The sequence below is a fragment of the Enhydra lutris genome, unplaced genomic scaffold (genome assembly GCF_002288905.1).
Source record: "Enhydra lutris kenyoni isolate GAN:26980312 unplaced genomic scaffold, ASM228890v2 scaffoldscaffold3, whole genome shotgun sequence".
NCBI classification, from domain to species: Eukaryota; Metazoa; Chordata; class Mammalia; order Carnivora; family Mustelidae; genus Enhydra; species Enhydra lutris.
The window spans coordinates 85501936-85524990 of NW_019154087.1; the positions used below are offsets into that span (position 1 = coordinate 85501936).

Sequence of the window (23055 nt, forward strand, 5' to 3'; positions counted from 1 at the left end):
AAGCTGGTGCGGCCGATCCGCGCCGTGTGCCGCATCCTGCAGATCCCGGAATCCGACCCCTCCAACCTGCGGCCCTAGAGCGCCCCCGCCGCCCCGGGGGAAAGAGAACTCGAGCGCGCTGAGCGGAGAGCCGGAGAACGCGTCCTCGCTCGCCGGCCGGGAGGCCCCGGAGCCGGCCCATGGGGAGCGGGCGCCCGGCGCTGGCCACGACGACCGCCGCCGCCCGCGCCGCGCCTGGCCCGGGAAGCCCAGGTAAGCGCCGAGAGGGGGCGCCAGGGGCGGGCCTTCTGGGGACACTCGTAGCTGGGCATTTCTGAGCCGAGGCCCGGCTGCCCGCAGCGAGGGAGTTCCCCATGCTTCTCCAAGGTGCTGCGCCACAGGTCTGAAAGTTAGGATGCCCGACGGGGCTGGACCGCGACGGAGCGGTGGCCTTAGAAAACCCGAGCGACCTCTGTCATGGCTCCCTGGGCTACCTCCCCTCTCTCCTGGGGCTTCAGCCAGCCGGCCAAGGGGGCCGCGCTGGGAGAGCGCTGCAGCTCCGGTGCCACCTGTCACCCTAGTCCTTCGCACGCACGTTCAATTTTCCCTCCTTTGCCTCTCTCTGGGGCGCAGCCCGCATTCCCCGCCTCCTTCCCTCCCCCTGCCAGGCTGCAGTTACCAGCGGCCGCCAGCGGCCCTGGCACTGCCTGCTGGACTCAAGCAGCTTGACCTGTCCCAGCTGAGGCCTCTTAATCCCCCCTCTCCTGTGCTGGCTCCCTCCTTCCCTTGGGGGCTGTGGTGGAGATCTCAGCCCCCAGCAGTTGTCCCCGGACTCTGCTTCCAAAGCCAAGAAACCATAGAGAGATGGGAAGAGACACACCAGCGACTGCCCAAGTGTAGGGAGAGTTACCAGCCAGCAGCCCTGCCAGGAGGCTCTCCCCCGGTGACTCCAGCCCATCCTGCCTGTGCTTCCCACCGGTACAAGCTTGAGTGGAGCTGAGCGCTGGGGGTAGGCAAGCAGTAGCCCCTGGCCCCACAGACGGCAATGTGGAAAGAGGCCTCCGAGAGACTGCTGGTTTCCAAACCCTATTTTACACAAGGCCACACGGAAGCCCAGAGGAGTGATATGACTTGCCCAAGGTCACATAGCAGGTGCTGAGTCAGGGCCGGGATCCTGCCTTCTTGTCCCCAGGTGCAGTAACCTCCAGCGACCTCAGCTTTTTGGGGTCTCTCCCCTTGGCCTGCCCCATGGCTCGTGCCCGGGATCCAGACCCATCCTGCAAGCGGCAGTCTATGCCGAGGGCCTCTGGCCCAGGTGGGCTTGGGCATTTGGGGCAAGGGCTGACCGCCCCACACTCGAGCATCCCACCCAGGCAGGTCCTTCGGGTTGCATGTGGGCAGGTGGTGTGGAGCTGAGCTGTAGGCTGGCACTGGCCTTACTGGTTTGAGCTGCCTTGGTGCTGCAGGGCGGTGCCCAGCTCTGCACCGGGCGGTAGGGTGCTTGGGGCACATGCTCATGGTGTGTTGGTTATGCTCCAGGGACCCCCTCTGGGAGAGCCCCATGAGGGCAGGAGAGTGATGGAGAGTACGCCCAGCTTCCTGAAGGACACCCCAGCCTGGGAGAAGACAGCCCCCGAGAATGGCATCCTGGGACGGGAGCCGGATACCCTGCCACGAGATGGTCTGCGCCGTGGTGCACTGTGCCTCGGAGAGCCTGCTCCCTTCTGGAGGGGTGTTCTAAGCCCCCCAGACTCCTGGCTTCCCCCTGGCTTTCCCCAGAGCCCCAAGGACACAATCCCACTGGTGGAGGGAGAAGGCCCCCGAAATGGGGAGAGGAAGGCCAGCTGGCTGGGCAGCAAGGAGGGGCTGCGCTGGAAGGAGGCGATGCTCACCCACCCACTGGCCCTCTGTGGCTCGGCATGCCCACCTCGTTATGACCCCCTGATTCCTGAGCATAGTGGTGGCCATCCCAAGAGCGACCCTGTGGCCTTCCGGCCCTTGCACTGCCCCTTCCTTCTGGAGACCAAGATCCTCGAGCAAGCTCCCTTCTGGGTGCCCACCTGCTTGCCACCCTACGTAGTGTCCAGCCTGCCCCCAGAGCGTCCGTGTGACTGGCCCCTGGCCCCACACCCCTGGGTGTACTCAGGGGGGCAGCCCAAAGTGCCCTCTGCCTTCAGCTTAGGCAGCAAGGTGAGATTGTTGGAGCAGAGTGGGTACCTGGGGCTTAGGCCACACAAGGTAGCTGAGTGTTCCCTAGCAGCCACGCCAGGCCACAGTGCTCTGCTCTTCTGTTCTGACAAAAACGTCAGATGGCACCCCTAGTAGAGGAGCCTGTCAGCTCAGACAGCGTCACCCCAAGCAATGCCTCCTCCTAGTGATTCCATCTCACCAAGCCTTCCCCCTCTTTGGGCCATTTCAGGGACTGACACACTCATTGTCCCCCCCAGAGCAAGGCCCTGGGAACTGCGGTTTCTGAATATGTGGTCTCATCCTGGAGCTTGGGGGTGGGGCAGACAAGGCCCTTTATCTGGCTGCGGGATGTGGCAGGTATCCCCATGGCCTGTGTCTATGGCACATGTTCCCCCGCCCCAGGCAACCCACCCCCTTGCCCAGGAATAAGATTTACGCTATTTGAAGACCAGTATGATACTGGTCATCAAACGGTCTAAACAGATCCTTTGGTGGTGGCAGGCTCTGACCCTTTAGCTGCTGGATTGTTTGGAGGTCTGAGAAATCCCAGGGAGGCCCGGGAGCAGGGTAGCAGGGCAGTGGGGAGGCGCTTAGGGATCAGGATCTGGAAACCAGTATTGAGTTCCTCAGTGTCTTCCCGACCCTTCAGGCCACACAGGCACATACCAGCTGGTCATCAGGTCTGTCCATCCTTTGAAGTGCTGGGATCAAAGTCAGCATGAGCTCTACCCCTTCTCCTCTCTTTAGGGCTTTTACCACAAGGATCCAAGCATTCTCAGGCTGGCAAAGGAGCCACTGGCAACCTCGGAACCTGGGCTGTTAGGCTTGGCCCCTGGTGGGCATCTCCAGAGAACTGGGGAAGCGGAACGTCCTTCATTCCACCAGAGAGATGGAGAGGCAGGAGTCGGCAGACATCAGAACCTTTGCCCATTTCTGCTGGGGCATCCGGATGCTGTTCCCCGGACCCCCTGGCCCACTTGTTCCCCGGGCCTGGTTCATACTCTCAGCAATGTCTGGGCTGTACCGGGGGGTGGGAGCCTTGGGTACCAGCTGGGGCCATCAGCCACATCCAGGTGTCCCTCTCCTGGGCCTCCTACCCCCCAGGGAGGCTGTTGCTCATCTCATCCACCTGCTAGAGATGGAGGTCTTGGCCCTTGTGGGAAGTGCCAGGAGGGGGGTGCCATCGGGCCCAGTGAATCCAACGAGGAAGCGAACAAGGCATCTGGTCCCAGGGCCTGCCCACCCAGCCATCACACCAAGCTAAAGAAGACATGGCTCACACGACACTCTGAGCAGTTTGGGTGCCCAGGGGGCTGCCCCGGGGAGGAGGAGAGCCCCCCTGCCCAGCTGCAGGCCCTCAAGAGGGCAAGTAGCCCTGAGGGAGCAGGTGGCAGCCCAGCCGCCAAGCGCCCACCCGACCCTTTCCCAGGCAGTGTGGGCCAGGGAGCCAAAGGCTGGCAGGAGATGCTGGAATCCTCGTTTGGGAACAAGGTGGAGGCCTCACAGCATACTAACCACAGAGGTAAGGGTGCAGAGGGCCCTACCTGGGAGGGGGCAGCCAGGACTGGGGCTTTGTGGGGAATTGGGGTCGTTGGGCCCTTTACGAGGGGATCATACAAGTGGTCTGGTTTCCAGCCAGATGTGATGGTTCTCTGGGAGTTCCTTAGCATCTACAGGCCAGAGCAAGTGGCTTCTTACTTCCGTCGGCCTTCTCCCAAGCTGTGATGTGTCTGTGGCATTGTAACAACACCTGGGTCCTGACTTTGCTGCCTGGTTCTTTGTGACCTTGGGCCAGTTACTTCACTTCTCTGGGCCTCAGTTTCTTCATCTCTAAAATGGGGCTAAAGATGGCACCTGCCTTGTAAAGACTGCTGCAAGATGAAATGGTATAATTCACATCAAAGACTTTGAAGAATTCCTGGCGCTGAATTAAGTGAGCACTTGGCAAACATTCATCTTGGTGACTGTCTGTGCTACATAGCCCCGTCTGGGGGACTGTCCCTCCTGAAGGACCCCTTGTCCTGCCTTAGGAATGAACAACTCCTCCCTAGGCCAGCCGGATTATGGGAACTCATTTTGGACTCGGCCAGTAGTAGGACTTTGGAAGGTGCCTCCTGGACCTGCTGTCATGCTGTGCTCTTCACGGATGGTTCTCGGGCTCGACTCGGCTCAACTGTTCAGGGTCATTTCAGTTTCTTGGTCGAAGCTTCTGGATCGAAGCCCCCAGGGGCCTTGCCCAGGCACCCCTGCACCTGGTGTGGGTCTGTCTGTGCTCTTGCAGGCCTCTGCCAGGGCTGGGAGGCTGTTGGCCCCTCTCCCTTCTTGGGTTAGTGCACCTGTGGCCTGTGTTGAAACTCTCCGGCCTTCTCACCTTCTGGCACCCTCCGTCCTATGCCCGGATTGTCTCCTCACGCTGACAGGCGGTCAGCGATATCACTAAGCCCACTGCGGAGCTATCCAAAGTTTGCATCGACTGAGGGACGCCTGGCTGGCTCAGTCAGTGGAGCATGCGACTCTTGATCTCAGGGTCGTGAGTTCAAGCCCCGTGTTGGGGCATAGAGCTTACTTAAAACAAAACAAAACAAACTTGCACTTAGAGCAGGGTGATGGCCCAGCGGCTCCAGCCTTGGACAGCAGACCTCTCCTCTTGGCCATCAGGCCACATCAGGGCATTCAGAGGCTCCCCCACCCAGCCCTTCCTGTGAAGGTTCTGGCTGTCTGGTTCACTTTTACTAGCTCCAAATCTGGCTCTGTAGACCAGGGCCTAGGGGCTGGGCTTGCTCTACCTGTGGGTGGGCTGGGCGCTAAAGGCAGGGCCTGGGGCTCCCATAAGCTCAGGAGGCCCAGACCCCTGACCAGCTTCATTGCCTCCTCAGGACCCCAAGATGGCAGGGCCAGCCTCCAGGACCCGGGGCTTCATGACACATCTTGTTCGGCTCCCCTGGCAGGCACGGCTCGGTGCCAAAGCTGTGCCCATGCAGCTGGAGAGGCGGGAGGGCTGGCCCGCCCCTCCCAGCAAGTAGCGAGGTGAGCCTCTTGCCCCTGGCTGCCCCCAGCACCCTCCCAGTCGGGACTCCCTCCTTATCTTCCTGTACCCCGTCTCCAGATTGCCTCTGGGAGGGGAGCAGCCACAGGAGGAAGACTCTGCAGCCTGCCCTGAGGAGGGAGGATGGTCTGGCCCTGAGGCCAGGCTCAGCAAGGGCCTCGCCAAGCATCTGCTAAGTGGTTTGGGGGACCGACTGTGCCGCCTGCTGCGGAGGGAGCGTGAAGCTCTGGCCTGGGCGCAGCGGGAAGGTGAGCAGGACACGTGGGGCAGGTGGGAGCCGGGGAAGGCTGGATCCTGTGGTCACTGTGCTTTGACACAGAGCATGGGGCCTGCAGAGTGTGGGCCCCTCCCTCCCATTAGCACAGTCCATCCTGGTACCAGCTCGAGAGAGCTCCTGCCCTGCTTTGCCCTTATTCCTGGCTTAGGCTCCTAGGCGACAAGAGTTCTGAAGTTTGTTGCCGGGGCAAGGGATGTTGGGAGGGTGTGACACCTGGTCCAGTCCAGCTGCCTGAGAGTTTCTGGGTTTGCTGGGGAAACAAGACAGAGTGCCACGTGTCTTCAAGGGCATTGGAAGGTGGGGGCCCTCCCTGCTGTTTGGGGCTCATAGGCCCTGGGAGGCTAGTAGGGTCTGGGCCGATGCAAAAAGACGGGTGGGGTGCCAGCCATTCAATGGGCCCCTCTGGCTTCAGGGTCTCCCTCCTATACCCTCCTACAGCCCCGCATATGCATTTGAAAATGTGTGCACGCCCCTGCAGGAAGGTCACAACCTGGGTAGGAGCCCCTTATGGCTCCCTCTTGTCCCAGAGAGTCCAGTCCCTTCCCCCTCCCCTCGGCCAGTCTAGTCTGCCACTCCCTCAGCCTGGATTCCCAGCACTTCACATCACCGGCGGCCCATCCTCCTCGGCTCACCCCAGCTTGTCCATCCCCTCGGGCCTTGGCACTCTCTGTTCCTTCTGTCTGGAATGCCCTTCTCCTCCCTTTCTCCCCGATGAATGAACACTTACTCATCACTTGGGGCCCGTGTCTGTTGCTGCCCCCAGCATCCCCACCCTAGTCATTCTATCCTAGTCTCCTCCTCCAGCACTCTGGAGTACCATGATCACTGCCGTGTTTGCGGACCCATCTCCTCTCTTGGAATGTGAGCCCTGGGAGGGCAGCTCTGAGCCCTGACCCGCGCTGAGGTGCCAGCACTCAGCCCTGCACAGGACAAAGTGTTTGTTGCATGAGTAAATGAACGCATGCTCACTGGTGTCCTTCCACCGACCGAGGAGGGCTTAGTCAGAAACTCTGGGTGAGGGAAGGAGTGGCCTCCTAAGGTTCCCTCTTCTGGTATTCAGAGTCTCCTGAAGGGACACCACCTCGGGATGGAGGGAGGTGGGTGGAGGACTGTGTTGGAAATGGTGTGGATTGGTAATTCAGGGCCGATGGGGAAATCCTTGGAGCAGGAACTGGGGAGGTGAGGCCTGCACTGTTGATGGGAGAGTTTTCTGGAGACAGTGCTATGGGGAGGTTCTTTACAGAGGCTGTCTGACAGGGGCCTGTCTCCCTTCTGGGGTGCCCCCACTGTTCCACTCCATCCCTGCCTGGAGGTCCTCAGAAGGGACCTGTGGTCTGAGCCTTCTCTGACCCTGTTCTCTCCTGTGGCTAACAGGCCAGGGGCCAGCCAGGACGGAGGATAACCCAGGTGTTCCTCGCTGCTGTAGCCGCTGTCACCGGGGACTCTTCAACACCCACTGGAAATGCCCCCACTGCAGCCACCGGCTGTGTGTGGCCTGTGGTCGCATGGCAGGGGCTAGGTGGGCCAGGAAAGCAGGTAGGAAAGGAGCTGGGAGCTGAAGGTGGGAGGGCAGGGATGGAGGCCTGAAAAGGGCGGCTCTAAGGTTTGTGGCCATTTCTGGGCTGCCTTTCCCCAAGAAAGCCTGGCTGCCAGCTCCAGCCTCAGTCACCATGGCTCAATGCCCCTTAGAGCAGACTTTTCCCTCTCCCCAGTTCAGAGGGTTACACCTGTGTCCTTGCCCACCTGTAAAAGGAGCCGAGTGCCTACTCTATGCCTCCCACTTTGCTTGGCTTGCACCTTTTTAAACCTTACAACACTGTGAGGTGGTTATTACTGCCTGCATTTTTCCAGATGAGAAAAACACAGAGGTTACGTGACTTGTTCAAGGTCACACAGCTAGTAAGTGTTGGGTCTAGGATTTAGACTCAGACCTTCCGATCCCAAGTCTTACTGTTCTCATGGTTCACAGCTTCTTCTCCCTTGGCTCCACTTAGTCGCCTGAGGGCTTAAAATTTCCCAGTGTTCCCATAGAGGTAGCCAGAAAGAGTTCCAGGGTCAGAAGCATTTGAGAACACTGTATTCTACAAGATCATCTTGGAGTGTGGCAACGAGTGTCAGCATTTTAAAGGCTCTGCACTCTGCAAGCTAAGGATCCTATGTGATTCTTAAACCCAGGTGTCCCAGAAAGCCCGTGTTTTATGGATTTATGGATTGTCGAGTCCCTCGATTTAGATGTCATGCCCTTGCCCTTCTTCACCAACCTTAAGCTGTGGTTTTCTCGGTTTCTTGACTGCAGCTTCTTTCTTCCTACCCCACAGGCCCTCAGGAGGAGTCCGCGGAGGAGTGTCCCCAAGAGGCCGGGCATACTGCCAGTTCCCTGACGCTCACCCAATTCGTTTCCAGCCAGGGTGAGCCATCTTGGAGGGGTGGGGTGTGCAGAGGGTGGGTCTCGGGAGAGAGTGGCTTCCTGTCTGGATGTGGCTTAGCCCAATCCCATGCCCTGCTGCTTGGCGAGGCCCTTCTGTCCACACTCACTACCAAACTCCGTCTCCCCTCCCCCACTCACAGCCTTGGCAGAGTTGAGCACCGCCATGCACGAGGTTTGGGTCAAGTTTGACATCCGGGGGCACTGCCCCTGCCAAGCGGATGCCCGGGTGTGGGCCCCTGGGGATGGGGGCCAGCAGGTAAGAAGTTGGGCAGCACTAGCTGGTGGGCCCCCAGACTGGGCAGTGTGTCTGGATATTACTCGCAGAGTTTGGCCCTCGTCTTTTTGGTGGGGATGAAGGACATGGATGCTGGGTAAAATCAAGGTCCTTCTCCCTCTCCTTTGGGGATCAGGATCCATGGAGGGAGCTCTAGCATCGGCCCCACCTCCCTCTCTGCTTGCTCGGAGCCTGCCCCCTCTGTACGCCTTCCAGCTCAGCACTTGCCCCATCATGCTGGAGCTGCTCTCTGGCGGGCCCTGTCTCTCCACTCCCCAGGCCCGGGCTCCCGCGGGCGGAGTACAGACCCGCCTTCTCTCTATGCCCTGCTTTTAACACAGAGCAGGCACTCAGTGTGCATTTTACAAAGTTTTTATAAAGTTCACGCTTTTTTTATGAAACTGATTCATTCAAGAAATAGTTTATTGAATGCATTTTGCGTGCCAGACCCTGGTACATAGCCATTATGGAAAATACAACAAGTATAAGGAAGACGACAACAGGCTAGAATGGTACCGTTATCATCTGGATGTATTTCTTTCCAGTCACTTACCTCTGTATTTGTTCCGCTTATTTTTGTGTATTTTAGATCAGTACTGTGTGTGGAATTCTGTGAGCACCTTTTCCCCACCTAATGTTGTATCACAGAACCTTCTGCTCCCTGTAAACCCAGTTTTGCTGTCTGTTGTTAACTACTGGTGGGTTGAATTGGATTGAACTCTCTTTGCCGTTTTTAAATCTCTGGTTGGATTGGGGGGTGGTGGATGGGTTTCATAGAAGGAGCCGACAGAGAAAACTCCCCCGGTTCCACAATCTTCTTGCAACGGGGATACCGACAGGACCAAGGACATCAAAGAGGGTGAGCAGCTCCCCTGGCCCTTGCTTAGACTGTCCAGGGAGGCTGGGCTGGGCTTGGTGTCCTGAGGACAGACTGGAATGGCTTCAGCTCTCCTGCGCCATCCCTAATCTCCATCACTCTTCTCAAGTCATTCCAGAGAAAATAAATCTAAAAAAACTGTAGGACAAGCCCCCTCACCCATCTCCAGTCAGACTCCCACTGTAAGCCCCTCCTTGGGAGAGGTTCTGGAAGCTGCCGGAGGCAGGAGGTGAGCACCTCCAGAGCAGTGAGGAGAGAGACTCAGCCAGGAGATGAGGGCAGAGCCTGTGGGCAGTGGAGCCTCCAGAGAAAGGGGAAGCCCCTCACCGTTTTCCTCCCTGCCAGAGACCCCGGACTCCACCGAGACCCCAGCAGAGGACCGTGCTGGCCGAGGGCCCCTACCTTGTCCCTCTCTCTGTGAACTGCTGGCCTCCACTGCTGTCAAACTCTGCTTGGGGCACGAGCGGATACACATGGCCTTTGCCCCGGTCACTCCTGCCCTGCCCAGTGTGAGCAAGGGCACAGAGGGAGGCCTGGGGGCAGAGGCTGGGCTGGCCCTCCCTGTGGGGTAAGGCAGGTCCTGAGTTGTCCTGCCCCTCCGTCCTTCCGTCCACGCAGGATGACCGCATCACCAACATCCTGGACAGCATCATTGCGCAGGTGGTGGAACGGAAGATCCAGGAGAAAGCCCTGGGGCCTGGGCTGCGGGCCGGGCCAGGACTGCACAAAGGCCTGGGCCTGCCCCTCTCGCCAGTGCGGCCCCGGCTGCCTCCTCCAGGAGCTCTGCTGTGGCTGCAGGAGCCCAGGCCTCAGAGAGGCTTCCGTCTCTTCCAGGAGCACTGGAGGCAGGGCCAGGTGAGGCTCCTTCCTCCAGGCCCCCAGTTCTTCCGGCCCCGCTTGCCCTTGGAGCTTAATCTGTAGGCCCAGGCAGACCGGGTCTGTCACCCAGAGTGGGCAGCAGGGTTGGTCCCCACGTGGGCCTGGTGTCCCCTACAGCACGCCCTGGCCTGGCCAAGTTGGCTGCCTGTCCACTCCCCCCGACATCCCTCTACCTTTCCTTGATACAGCCTGTGCTGGTGTCAGGGATTCAGAGGACATTGCAAGGCAACCTATGGGGGACGGAAGCTCTTGGGGCTCTTGGAGGCCAGGTGCAGGCACTGACCCCCCTCGGGCCTCCCCAGCCCACAAGCCTCCACAGTACAACGTTCTGGGAGGGATTCTCCCGGCCTGAAAGTAAGTGTCCCTGATGTGGGGGGAGGAGGAGCTGGGAGGCTGAGCCAGGTGGCAGCGAAGTCCCATGGTGACCCTGGGGAGGGAGCCAGAAGCAGAGCCCGGGGCTGAAGCTGAACCCTCTTGCTGCCACGGGGCCGGGCCCTCTGGCAAGGAGGTTCCTTCCCTGGGGCCAATGGCATGTCTCCTCCCCTAGTTCGCCCAAAGTCAGATGAGGGCTCCGTCCTTCTGCTGCACAGAGCTCTGGGGGATGAGGACACCAGCAGGTACGTATAGTACCAAAGGGAAAGGGCTGGCCCCATCTCCTTAGCCTCTGCCCAGCCCCTTGCCCTTACTTCCCCTCCTCCTTCGCCCCCCAACCCCATGACCCTCTTGCCTCTGGGAGTGACCCCAGGAGGACTGGGCTTGGAGGGGATCTTGGGTACCTGGGTTGAGCCTGCTGGGCATGGCCCTCCCCCCTCCAGGATGGAGAACCTGGCTGACAGCCTGCCCCTCCCCGAGTACTGTGCCCGCCATGGGAAACTCAACCTGGCTTCCTACCTCCCACCTGGCCCCGCCCTGCGTCCACTGGAGCCCCAGCTGTGGGCAGCCTATGGTGAGTGCCCACTCTGCTCTTGGCCGGCCCCTGATCCCATGCCTGTTACTTCTGGGCGCCTGTGTGACCCGCCGGTCCCTTCTCTGCCTTTGCACAGGTGTGAACCCACACCGTGGGCACCTGGGGACCAAGAACCTCTGTGTGGAGGTGACTGACCTGGTCAGTGTCCTGGTATGTGCCGAAGCCCCACCGCCTGCCTGGCACCGGGCACAGAAAGGTGGGTCCCGGGCCGGAGGCAGGGGTTGGACTGGCCGCAAATCTCGATGTGCGGTTTCTTCCCCGCCACCCCCGAGCGCCCCCTTAGCTCTTTGTCTTCCACAGACTTCCTCTCAGGCCTGGACGGGGAGGGGCTCTGGTCTCCTGGCAGCCAGGTCAGCACTGTGTGGCACGTGTTCCGGGCCCAGGACGCCCAGCGCATCCGCCGCTTTCTCCAGATGGTGAGGAAGGAGCTGGGAGTCTTCCCCTTCCCCTGCGCTGCCCTCGTGCTCCCTAGAAGTGGGGGCTCCCAGCCCCCCGAAGCTCTCCCTGTTGTGTGTGCCCCATGTGCTCACTCTCCCCACCCCCCCAGGTGAGCTGGACGGCCTTGACTCACACAGAGAAAGCAGCTTGGGACCTTCGGAGTTGTGTGGTGGGGCACACAGAAAGAGCTGGGGCTGAGCAGGGACCTAAAGGTGACGCGAGAGCAGAAGCTGGTGCAGGCTAGGCACTGTGTAAGGGCCTCGGGTACACGATCTTGATTAACTAGCACAGCCACCCTGTGTGGCAGGCGCTGCTGCCTTCCCATTTTGCAGCTGAGTAAACTGGGGCTGAGTGCAGAGCTGAGACCTGAGACCAGATCACAGCCCTATTTCTCCTGGGGACAGACAGCCTCCCCTGCATGGGCTCCAGGTGGCAGAGGGGGAAGGGAAGCCCGTCTGAGATATCCTCCTCCTGCCCCCTCCTCCGAGATCTACATCTTATGAGGGGGTGCTCTTTGGGATGCTAGCAAGTGAGGGCTGAGGGAGGCAGCATGGGAGGTAGGAAAAACTGGACCGAGGAGGGAAAGACTGGACCAAAATAAGGGGCAGGGAAGGAGAAGATGAGGGGATGAGCAGGAGGCGGGAAGCTCCATGGGGCCGGGGAGGTGGAAGGTCAGTATTAAGGTTAGAGCAGATGCAGTGGTTCCAAAGTCCATCTCAACCCTGAATGTCCTGGGAAAAAGACATCCACCAAGGGTCACTGCTGCTGAAGATACACGAACACATACACAGACAGGCTGGTGTTACCACAGCTGTCCACCACCACCCTCCTGCCCACAGGCACATATATCTGCAGACACACTGACAAGCACACAGTTTTTGCCGGGATCCGTAGATGTACACACAGATGCTGGGACACGCTGAAGGAAGCAGACAGAAGCACACCTTCATACACAGATGGCCTCATCTGGTCTGGGCGGGTGGCCCTTAGGCAGTCTCACAGGGCCGGGCCTGATGACTCACAGAGAAGGTTTGAGGGGCCTTTTCTCACTGGGTGGCCTGGGAAACACCAATAAGCTCCAGGATGGACTCTGAGGGCAAAAGAGCCTTGGCGCCTGCCTGGGGCCACCCTAGGGTTCAGCCTGGCTCACTGGCCTCCCCTTCTCCCATGGGCCAGTCTGGGAGCCCTGAGTCCTAAGCCAGGGACAATGACTGAGGTCCTACTGAAGGGGTGGATTTGGCTGGTGGCCAGGTGGAGGGTGACGCTGGCCTTGACCTCTGTGGGTACTCCCTGGGCATCTCCTTCTGTAGCTCCCATGAATCCCTGTCTGCCCCAGGAGCGCCCCACTCCGGTTGGGCTGAGGAAGGCCCCCCATACCCATGCCTGCTTCGGAGGCCTCAGCCTGGCAGGCATCTACAGGGCATCAGGGCTTCTCTGTGGCCTTTGCCAGATCTGGGATCTTAGAAGAATCTGATCGATGCTTTAGATGGCCCCCTAGGGTTGTACAGCTATCTAGTGGCCTACAGTTTAGCACACGATTCAGGACATTCGTGGGATACCAGGTTAAGAGTTCCTGGTACAGACAGCTTATGAGTTCAGTTCATGCAGGGTATCTTTTCTGGGTTTTTGGAGACAGGGGTCCAGGGCCAGGGACACAGAAGTTATTCAAGGCATCTAGTCCCAAGAAAAGTGGGGGTTTAGATCCCCAGCCTCAGAAATCTCTGTTCTGCCAACCTGAGCAGCCCCAGCCCCTTACCACCTAGCCCTTTCTCCCACCCCTAAGACCGCCCCCTGCCTATCCCTCGAGGCTTGACCACTTCCGCTCTTAGCCTTTGCACCCCTGGCCTTTGGGAAGTCTACACCCTGCCCTGTGGCCCTTTCCTCATTTCCCCACCTTGCTCATTCCCCCTTCTCTTCTTTGAGGTGTGCCCGGCTGGAGCAGGCAACTTGGAGCCTGGCACCCCAGGCTGCTGCTACCTGGACACAGGGCTGCGGCGGCGCCTGCGGGAGGAGTGGGGCGTGAACTGCTGGACCCTGCTGCAGGCCCCTGGAGAGGCCGTGCTGGTGCCTGCCGGGGCTCCCCACCAGGTGCTTCCCCAGTGGGCCAGGGGCTCTGTGGAGCGCTCAGACTATGCGAAGCGAAGCGGCCAGAGCAGACACCACACTGCTACAGGGGTCCCCTGCCCCTCTGGCCTCGCCCCTCCGAGTGCCCTGAGAGCAAGGCAGGGCAGGAAGTCCTGCCCCACTGCAAGGAAGAGGCGAAGCTGAGCGGTCCGGAAGTCATCTAGCCCTACTGGGCTTCGTGTCCTCTGATGCCCACGCTGCCTGGGCCCTCTCTGGCCTCCCCTTGGCCTGGTTTTGGCCATGCCCTTTGAGGTCCCTGCTGCTGGATCCAGGGCTCCACTCTCTGAGAGTTGGGTGGGGGTCATCATGGGAAGTAGACCTCGGGGACAAGAGGGACAGCGGGAGGATGCCTGAGCCCGTGTCTCCACTGACCTCTGCCCACCTCCTTTCTGGCACAGGTGCAGGGCCTGGTGAGCACCGTGAGCGTCACTCAGCACTTCCTGTCCCCAGAGACCTCTGCCCTCTCTGCTCAGCTCTGCCACCAGGGACCCAGCCTGTCCCCTGACCGCCGCCTGCTTTATGCCCAGGTGAGGGTGACACTGGCCAGGAGAGCAGCTGGGATGGCACGGCAAACCCACTCTGGGCCAAGCAAGCCGCCAGCCTAGGCCCAGAAAGGCCATTCTTGGTGGGAAGAGCCCCGGGATGTGACTGTAAACACCTTGTCCTTTCTCTTTCTTCTAGATGGACTGGGCTGTGTTCCAAGCAGTGAAGGTGTCCGTGGGAACATTACAGGAGGCTAAATAGGGGAATCCCGGAGGGGATCTGGGGTAGGTTGGGGACAGGTAGACCAGGTGCTCAATCCCAACACAGCTTCAGGAGAGAATGACACTGGGTCTTGGGGACTTTTGATCAATCCCTCAGGCACCACTCTGGGCACAGGCAGGGCACCTTGTTCTCCGCTCCAATCTGGGTCCTAAAGCCAACAACCACAGTGCCACTGAAGCCCACACCTGCCCTTCGCAGGCCAGCACCTGCTCTGTCCCTGCACCCCTCTCCACACCTCCACGCTGGGGGTGAAGGACTCCCTCTGACACCTGCTCCCTGAACCCAAGAGACAAACAGCCTTTCCTTGGGGGACCTCGGGAATCATTCTGGCTTAAGCAACACCTTCTGCTGCCTCATCCCTGCTGTCCCACCTGTGCCCGAGCGCTGCTTACATCACCCACATCTTCACTGGGCTCCAGGGTGGCCCTTCGCACTGCAGGCTTGCTGGACAGGGGGCCGCTGAAATCCTGCCCTTTTGCCAGACAACAGTGAAGTTGGAGGGGAGGGGCATCAGGAGACTGCCCAGGCTCGGCTGGAGGGAATGATATGGGCGATGCCGTGTTCCTGCTCCCTCTTCTCGCCTCCCTCCTTCATGATTTCCATTAAAGTCTTGTTGTTTTGTGAATGCTGCTGGAGTGGTTGGCCTTGCTCCTGCAGGCCACGTGGACTGGGGAGGGAGGGGAGACAAGGAAATGGAGTGGGGTTGGGGGACTCGATAGGGACCTCACCCACTCCTGCCTGCTCCTCTTCCTGGGGCCTGGATCCTTCCCGCTGAGGAGCAGATGGAACCTTCCAGGGGTCTGCCCTGAGGATGCTCCTGGCAGCAGACTGTGGACAAGACAGAGCCCTGGGGTTCAGTGGCATGGCAGCCTTCCTGTGCGTGCTGGGGCTACAGAGATCTGGGAGCCCCAGCCTGCCAGGGATTGCAGGCTACCCCAGCTCTCCTGTCTGACCCGACCTGAAGCTCTGGGAATGTGGCCCAGAAGAGCTCTTGCCTAGCCGTCTGCCCTCCGTGCCCATGGCTGGCCCCAGTCCTGCTTCCCAGGGACTGGCTTGCTGCCTGAGACACTGGACAGCCCCTCCCCACCCCCGGGGCCCTCTGTGCGGCTCTGCCTGCTCGCCTGCCCTTGTATATCGCAGTGCCAGCAAGCTGCGACTCTTGGGGTACCTAACTGTTCCTGCAGTGGTTTGGGGAATGGTGTTTTTTATGAAATAAAACTTTTTTATTATAAATTTCATAGACTTTCAGAACATTTAGAAAATAGGAAAAAGTCACTTGTAAGTTCATCTCCACTCAATCCCAACCCAACCACTATTAACATTTTGGTGTATTTCCTCGTATTTTCTCCAAGGAGTTGTTTTATACATGACTGAGTCGGTCTGTTTTGTACTCGGTTTCTTCCTTTTGACACTGTATTGTGGTCATTTTCTGTGTTGCTACCTAACCTTCATTTTAAATGGCTGTTTGTGTTCCCTTCTGTGGCTTCGCTGTGATTCACAGAACCATCCCTCATTTGAAAGAAAAAAAAAATCCGGTTTCTTCATTGTTTGCAGAGCTAGGTTATTTTCATATTTTCATGGGATAGAGAAAAAAGAAAATCAAGGAGCTCCTACATTTTACTCTGTCACTGTTTTCATTTAACCAATCTTATTTAACCCCTTTCCATGATTTTGAGGTAGACATTATTTATTTATATTTATTTATATTTTACAGAAGAGGAGAGAGACAGGCTGGGGTTAAGTGAGTCACCCAAGGTCACACAGCAGTTTTAGCAACAGAATTGGTGTTTGAACCAAGCTTTCTGACTATAGCCTCATTTACATTAGTCTCAGCCCTTCACAGATTTTGCAGATGGGCTTGCTGTCCTCTCTGTCCTCCTTCCAACACAGACACGTTATAGCTGATTATGTTCCAAGTGGCACCGAGTGACTCTTCCCTATCTACATTTCATTTTATATGGCTAATTTCACCCCAAAACCCCAAACATAGGGTCCTTCTCGTGGGAAGACAAAGATGGCCCAGTCACCAGGCCTCTCTCTTCTCCACAGGCCTCTCCGCCCCGCCTCCCATCTCATGGCAGGCCACAGCACCCTTAAGGGCATATGGGGTCTGACTCTTGTAAACAGCAGGTGGACCAAATGTTCCAGGACTGGCCCTGGGCAGGAAGCCAGTCCAGGTGGAGACTGACCTGAGACACCTGGGGGCACCTGGTGGCCCTCTTCCTCATGGAGGCTCAGCTGGTTCACCCCTAGGCGAGGACTGCCTTTGGGGCCTCTGCTTCTCCCAGCATCCCACTGTTCACATTCTGCTTCTGCCTCTCTCACTGGTCCACATGTCACCAAAGCACCGCTCTAAGAGCTGGAAGTGACTGCAGCATGTGGATAATCAGTGCCGAATTTTTCCTTGTCCTTTTTTTAAAAAAAATATTTTATTTATTTATTTGAGGGGCAGGGGCAGGGGGAGAAGTGCGGGGGAGGGGTAGTGGGAGAGGGAGAAGACACCGCCTGGCTGACCAGGAAGTGAGACAATGGGCTCTATCCCAGGACCCTGAGACCATGACTTGAGCCAAAGGCAGATGCTTAGCACACTGAACCACCCAGACGCCTCTTTTTTCTTATAAAGTACGTTTTTAGACTTTTGATTTTGAAATGATTTTAGATTTACAGCCAAGTCACAATACAGTGCAGAAAGTTCCTGATTACCCTTCCTCCTGCTTCCTCTCCTGTTAACATCTTACACAAAGATGACACAGTAATCAACACAAGAAGTCCTTATCCATACACTATTAACCAAGCAGCAGGGCTTACTGGGATTTCACCAGTTTCCCACCAATGTCCATTTTCTGTTTCGGGATCCACCTAGGGCTGCATCTTACAGATGGCCTAGAGGGCAGACGGGGCTCCCCCAAGTTCCTTCAGCAAGCTAGTGGCAGGGCACGGGCTGAGCCAAACCTTCCCCTCCCTGCACCTTGGGCTACTGCCCTCCTCACCCTCCTGCTTTGCAAGGGGACTGCGCCTGTTGCCCGGTGGAGGCCTCTAGAGTTGACGACGCCCTTGCCCCACCCTGTCTGCCCATTCCCGGCCCTATTTCCAAGGCTGCCTACACGGCCTTCCTGCGCATGCGCTCACACGCGTGTGCGTCCACATGCTCGGAAATGGCTGCCTCCGGGTTTGCTCCCGTGGGCGCTGGGAGTACTGTACAAGGCAATCTACCAGTCCGGCAGCTCTTGTCCATCAGGCCACGCAGCCCACCCCCTCCCCCCAACCAAGCCGGTGCTCCACCCTCTCTGGGAAGGGAGGATGCCGAGCGAACTCTCACGGAGAACTTCCTTTGTTTCTGGTTCTGGAGGCTTCTCCTTTGGCCCCCTTTCCACCCTCGGCTTCCCCTATGGGTCTTAGGACCTCTGCTGCCTCAGTCTGATGTGTGCTGTCTTCCAACCAATGCCTTGAGAAAGTCTACTTTGTCCTGTTTCCTTCGGCACTCCCAGAAGGGCTGGGTACACCGCCTGGAGGGCCCTCTGCCTGGGCAGCCCTTTCAGCTTAGACGGGGCTTTCCTGTTGCCTCCTGTGCTCCTCACCACAGGGGTGATTAGGTCCACTTAACAGGGGAGGAGTGCTTTTCCCAGTGATATGGGGGAGTGAAGCGGGGTTTTGCTGCAGTCTGCTCTTCCAAGCAGTGTGGTGTTTATCTTAGGCTGCCTCTGAGGCTCTCAGAGCCCTGCCAGACATGACCTCATTCTCTCTCAAATCATCCCTGGGAGGCAGAAAGGAGTCTGAGACCAACGCTGTCCCCACTTCACAGATGTGAAAACCGATGTGCAGACACTCACACACAACAAGTATGTTGACAGGTCGCTCTGCAGTCCCCAGGGCCAAACTCAGCCCCATGAGTTCCAGCGTTTGGGAGGAGAGGGGTCTTGGATAGGGCTGTGGTCAGCAGTATTCACCAAGTGGCTCAAAAGCTTGTGGGCCCAGCAGGGATGCCCTACCACCTACCACAGGGCCCTGCCCCCAGGGAACTTGCTGTCAATTCCCTATGTAAGACGGGCCTGAGGAGGCCAGTCTGGTGTGGCTGGAATTCCTGAGGGTATAGTTGGGTGGCGGTCCTGTAGTCATATTTCATGACAGTGGGCCTTTGTGTGGCAGCAACAAGTGCTGTGGGCCGGAGGGCTCCCCTGAGGGCCAGGCTGCCTGGTCACCATGACCTGCACTGGACAGTCTACAGAGCTCCTCCTATGATGTCTCACCTCCCCAACAACCCTGTGGAAGAAAGGCTATTATGAGCCTAGTCTACAGATGAGGAAACTGAGGCCCACAACTCATCCAGAGGCTCAGAGCCAACCAGTAAGCTGTGGCCGGACATCTGGTTCCAAGTCCAATGCTTTGTCTACACCTTCCCAAAAGGAAGGTGCACCAAGCTGGCAAGAGGGAAAGGGGAGACCCAACTGAGGTTGAGGAGCCCAGACTTGGCTGGCTTCACAGTTTCACTCCAGCTGGCCCTGCATTCCTGTCCTGACAGTAGGTTAAAGGAAGCTCTGAGGAGGAAAGGTCAGTCTGGGAGAGAAGTCGGAACTCGCCAAAACAACCCACACCCTGCTCTCAAAGTGCCAGGCCACCAGGTCATGCGAGCTGGGTGTGTGTGTGTGTGGGGGGGTAAAGATGAAGGAGCAGGACCTGGTCCCTGCCCTCCCAGGGCTCTCAGTCTGCAGTGGAGAACGCCCTAAAACTGCGTGGGAAATGCAGTGGACAAGGGGCCAGGGTACCGATGAAGCCTGGGCTGGCTGATTCCAGGCCCAAATCCCCTCCTCCCATGGCCAGCCACACCTTGACCATCCCAGCTCTGCTCTCTCTCTCCTCTGAGCACCTGTCACACCTCTTGCCCAAGCCATTCATTTAGCACTTGGCTTATAACCCTCAGTTGACTTTTTATTATATATTTATATCCACCTCCCCAAGATCAGACTCTCTTCAAAGGCAGGAGCTAATGTTCCCCCTGCCATGGTGACATGCGGTACGTTTTTAGTGAAGAAAGGTTATTTGGGAAGTGATTGATTTGGGCCATGCCATGGTAGGTGTATGACCAAAGTTGAACAGTAGGTCCCAGCCACGGCCCCAGGCCTCCGTGATGTCATCTGGGTTGTTGTGACGTCATCGTCGCTGGCCACAGTGGGGCTCTGCAGCCTGGAGGCAGGATGATGTCATCGTCGGAACCCACGCGGACAAGTGCTTTCCGGAAGAATTAGCGAGGCTGGTGGCTAGCAGCGTCCAGAGAGAGAGGCGGGGGTGGAGGGGTAACTGATTAAAAAGCAGAAGCGGCTTGGCGGCGCCCACCGCCCAGGCCGGGCTCCTAACCCACGGACTGGCCCCGCCCCCGCATTGACCGACGCGAGCCAGCCAATCCGGGCAGGCCGCGGTGACGCGTAGCCTATCAGCGGACAGGGCTCGCCGGGCGCTTCCGCATTCTCGAGCGCTTCTGGCCAGAGTCGGCGGGGGAGGGGGCGAGGGCCGCGGACCGCTGTCGCACCCGTGTCCCACCCTACCCTGCGTGGCCGGTCTGCGGGGGGCCCGTCTGCCGTCTCCCAGGGGACCCGATGGCCTCGGAGGGCCTGGCGGGGGCGCTGGCGGCGGTGTTGGGGGGCCAGGGGCTGAGTGTGCACAGCTGCGACTCGGAACCGGCCGGGGAGCCCCTGGCGCCTGTGCGGCTGCGGAAGGACGTCTGCTACGTGGTGCTGGCCGTGTTCCTCAACGAGCAGGTGAGCGTCCGCCCGCCGGGCCCGGCGCCCGGCCCGCCGCAGCGCGCAGCCAGCCCCGATGGGGACAGAGGAACTGCCGGCAACAGCCACCACTTAGTGCGTGGTGCTTCCCAGTATTGCAAAGCACTCTCACTCACACTTAACATCTGAGCCTCGAGCGGCCCAGCCCTGAGGTTGTCCCTCTATCCTGAAGAGGCATCTGAGGCCCAGGAGCCTGTTCATTTCCTCCCACTAGGCCTCAATGTCTTGAGAGGAGGCCTGTCTTATTCCTCTTTCCCTGGAATCTAGCACAGTGCCTGCCGCTAGTGGGCCCAAAGATCTGCCCAGTGCCTCGGAGACCTCCTCTGAGTCCCATGGGCAGTAATGGCATGACCTGTGCTTCTGTCAGACCTTCTGTCCCACTGTGTGGTGCTCTTTCGGAGCTCATCCTTGTGCAAGCTGCTGCAACGACAGCTAGAAGGGGCCAGGGCTTTGGGTAGGAGCTGTGTGGGGGTGGGGTGGTGTTTCAAAGCCCAGGCCCCAGTGTGAGGCCCTGCCACAAACAGTTTGTAAATCACCAGGGAAGATGAGAGATATACATAGAGACATATGGCATCTAGACATGAATCAGTGCAGGACACATGGCAAACCTCACCATGGGGCCTAATCCCTAGCCCCTGAAACAGATCCTGGGAATCTTAGCCCCTCTCTGAAATGGAAGTCTAAATGCAAAGAGGGATACATTGGAGAGCGAGACAGCCGCGAACCCCAGGCACACAAGGGCCAACTCCCTGGAGAGCTCGACCGTTTGAGGTGTGCACCAGTAAGGGGGTTTTTCCTGACTGTATTTGAGATGGGCTCTAACGCCAGGGCTAGGGAAGGTTCCCAGCAAGGATCCTCTCTCTCCTCTTAGGATGAGGTGCTACTGATCCAGGAGGCCAAGAAAGAGTGCCGTGGGTCTTGGTACCTACCCGCAGGGAGAATGGAGCCTGGGGAGACCATCGTGGAGGCACTGCAGCGGGAGGTGAAGGAGGAGGCCGGGCTGCACTGTGAGCCTCTGACATTGCTGTCTGTGGAGGAGCGGGGCCCCTCCTGGATCCGCTTTGTGTTCCTCGCTCGAGCCACGGGTATGGCCTGCCTATTTGGCAGTGTTTGGCCGGGGTGGCCGGGGGGCGAAGTTTATGGCAGTGTTTGGCCGGGGGAGGGGGTGGCAGCTGACACCTTTCCCCCAGCTTGTCCTCTAGTGAGATGAGCCCCTAGTCTGTCTGGTACAAGCCTGGCATCTCCAGCCTGAGGATGTGACTCCCAGCCCCTACCAACGCCTACCAGCCCCTACCCTGGGGTGGGTCAGGGTTCGAATGCCTGGGTGGCCATTTAATCTGCCAGACCGGGCACTTCTCTCAACAGAGACCCTTTCCCCCACCCCATCCTCAACATCTCCTCCAGGTGGAATTCTGAAGACTTCCAAGGAGGCGGATGCAGAGTCCCTGCAGGCTGGCTGGTACCCACGAACCTCCCTACCCACTCCGCTGCGAGCCCAGGACATTCTGCACCTGGTAGAGCTGGCTGCCCAGTACCGGCAGCAAGCCAGGCACCCTCTTCTTCTGCCCCAGGAGCTTCCCTGCAATCTGGTCTGCCAGCGGCTCGTGGCCACCTTTACAAGTGTCCAGACAGTGTGGGTGTTGGTGGGCACAGGGGGGATGCCTCACTTGCCCATCACTGCCTGCAGCTTCACTCCCATGGAGCAAAGGGGTGGCATCAAAATGGCCATCCTGCGACTGCTACAGGAGTGTCTCACCCTGCACCACTTGGCGGTGGAGACCAAGGGGTTGCTTGGACTGCAGCACCTGGGCAAAGACAATGCAGATGGCATCTGCTTGAATGTGCTGGTGACTGTGGCTTTTCGGAACCCAGGGATGCAGAGTGAGCCCCCAAAGGTTCGGGGTGAGAACTTTTTCTGGTGGAAGGTGATGGAGGAAGACCTACAAAGCCAGCTCTTACAGAGGCTTCAGGAATCATCTGTTGTCCCAGTCAACAGATAGGAAGGTGCCATCGTTGTGCAAGGAGCTGGGCACCTGTGCCCCCCACCCCACCGCAGCCCTGTCTTCCTTTGGGGAGGCAGGAGGTTGGCAGTCAGGGGTCTTGTTGCATTGGGAGCAGGTGATTCTCCTAGTTCTCAGGGTAATTTCCTTCTCTGTGGAATAGGTCCCTACAGTGCACCGAAAGGACAGTGCCTTTAACCAAACAAGAAGGTCAGAGCTCAAGGACCTAATTGCCCTGTGGGCAAAATGAGGGCACTACTCCCTAAGGGGATGTGGGAACTTTCTGAACCTGAGAGGGCATCTACTTGTCATTTTCCATGCTTGCCTCAGTAAAGGCCTACACCTGGATTCTCATGCACTTAGAACACAGACTTGGGGTGCTGGGGGAGGTTGTTCCAAGGGAGTGGGCTCCATGCTGAGTAAATAGGTGGTTCTTGCTTTGCCTTCCTGTCTAAATATCTCTGTGGGGAGGAAGTGAGCAGGAAGGGGGGGACTGCATCAAAAAAGAAGCTCCTCCCCTTGTCCCACCACAGTCACCCACGTCTTCCCAGACAGCAAGCGGGTGTCCCAGACTGCAGGTGACTGGGGCGGGCAGGCTTCCTGCCATCCACCATAGCCTCTGTGGCCCATTGGGGCTCTTTCTCTGGCCTGCCCGGGTTGGATGTGTCCACCTCCCCTCCAGGGTTTGAACTGTGAGAACACCAGAAGCTTCAGGTGGGCAAGGGGTCATATAGGAAGAGTCTTGCCTCTTGGCAGAGTTCCATCTCCTTGAGCTTCCTTGTTCCCTCCCTGCATCACTCTGCTGGCCTCCAGGCTCCTGCCTTTCTACAACTCCAACCCAAGCCCGACCATCCCTTTATTCATTTCTGCTCAACCCAGTAGAATCATGATAAAAACTCTTTTTTAAAGAGAACTTTACTAAAACTTAAGGGAAAACCACAGGGAGTGGACAAAGAAAATATACTGTGTGCTACTCACTGCGTGTAATACAGATTTCTGGTTCTGAGCAAGGGAACACTTGTCTAGGCTTCCCTTCT

General features: G+C 58.4%; 2 protein-coding genes across 5 annotated transcripts; both read left to right on the forward strand.

Annotated features, from left to right (window-relative positions):
- The first annotated feature begins 205 nt into the window (after positions 1 to 205).
- On the forward strand, positions 206 to 14423 carry LOC111155178 (HR, lysine demethylase and nuclear receptor corepressor). 3 transcript variants are annotated; one of them, XM_022515284.1, is made up of 19 exons: positions 206 to 252; positions 1519 to 2169; positions 2917 to 3691; positions 5046 to 5196; positions 5276 to 5463; positions 6867 to 7028; positions 7811 to 7900; positions 8061 to 8176; positions 8972 to 9053; positions 9417 to 9580; positions 9690 to 9926; positions 10139 to 10304; positions 10498 to 10567; positions 10766 to 10896; positions 10994 to 11113; positions 11218 to 11333; positions 13279 to 13443; positions 13878 to 14006; positions 14161 to 14423. In XM_022515284.1, exons 2-19 carry the CDS (start codon positions 1558 to 1560, stop codon positions 14221 to 14223), a joined length of 3537 nt encoding a protein of 1178 aa, XP_022370992.1. In that variant the 5' UTR covers positions 206 to 252; positions 1519 to 1557; the 3' UTR covers positions 14224 to 14423. The 3 variants fall into 3 exon arrangements, with proteins under 3 accessions (XP_022370992.1, XP_022370984.1, XP_022371000.1); XM_022515276.1 differs by lacking the exon at positions 206 to 252 and having other exon boundaries at positions 1448 to 2169; XM_022515292.1 differs by lacking the exons at positions 206 to 252; positions 13279 to 13443 and having other exon boundaries at positions 1448 to 2169.
- A 5317-nt stretch (positions 14424 to 19740) lies between these two features.
- LOC111155669 (nudix hydrolase 18) lies at positions 19741 to 22455 on the forward strand. Of its 2 annotated transcripts, none has more exons than XM_022515962.1 (3): positions 19741 to 19997; positions 20890 to 21103; positions 21423 to 22455. In XM_022515962.1, the coding sequence occupies exons 1-3, from the start codon at positions 19836 to 19838 to the stop codon at positions 22016 to 22018; spliced, it is 972 nt and encodes a 323-aa protein (XP_022371670.1). In that variant the 5' UTR covers positions 19741 to 19835; the 3' UTR covers positions 22019 to 22455. The 2 variants fall into 2 exon arrangements, with proteins under 2 accessions (XP_022371670.1, XP_022371677.1); XM_022515969.1 differs by having other exon boundaries at positions 20890 to 21025.
- The last annotated feature ends 600 nt before the right edge of the window (positions 22456 to 23055 follow it).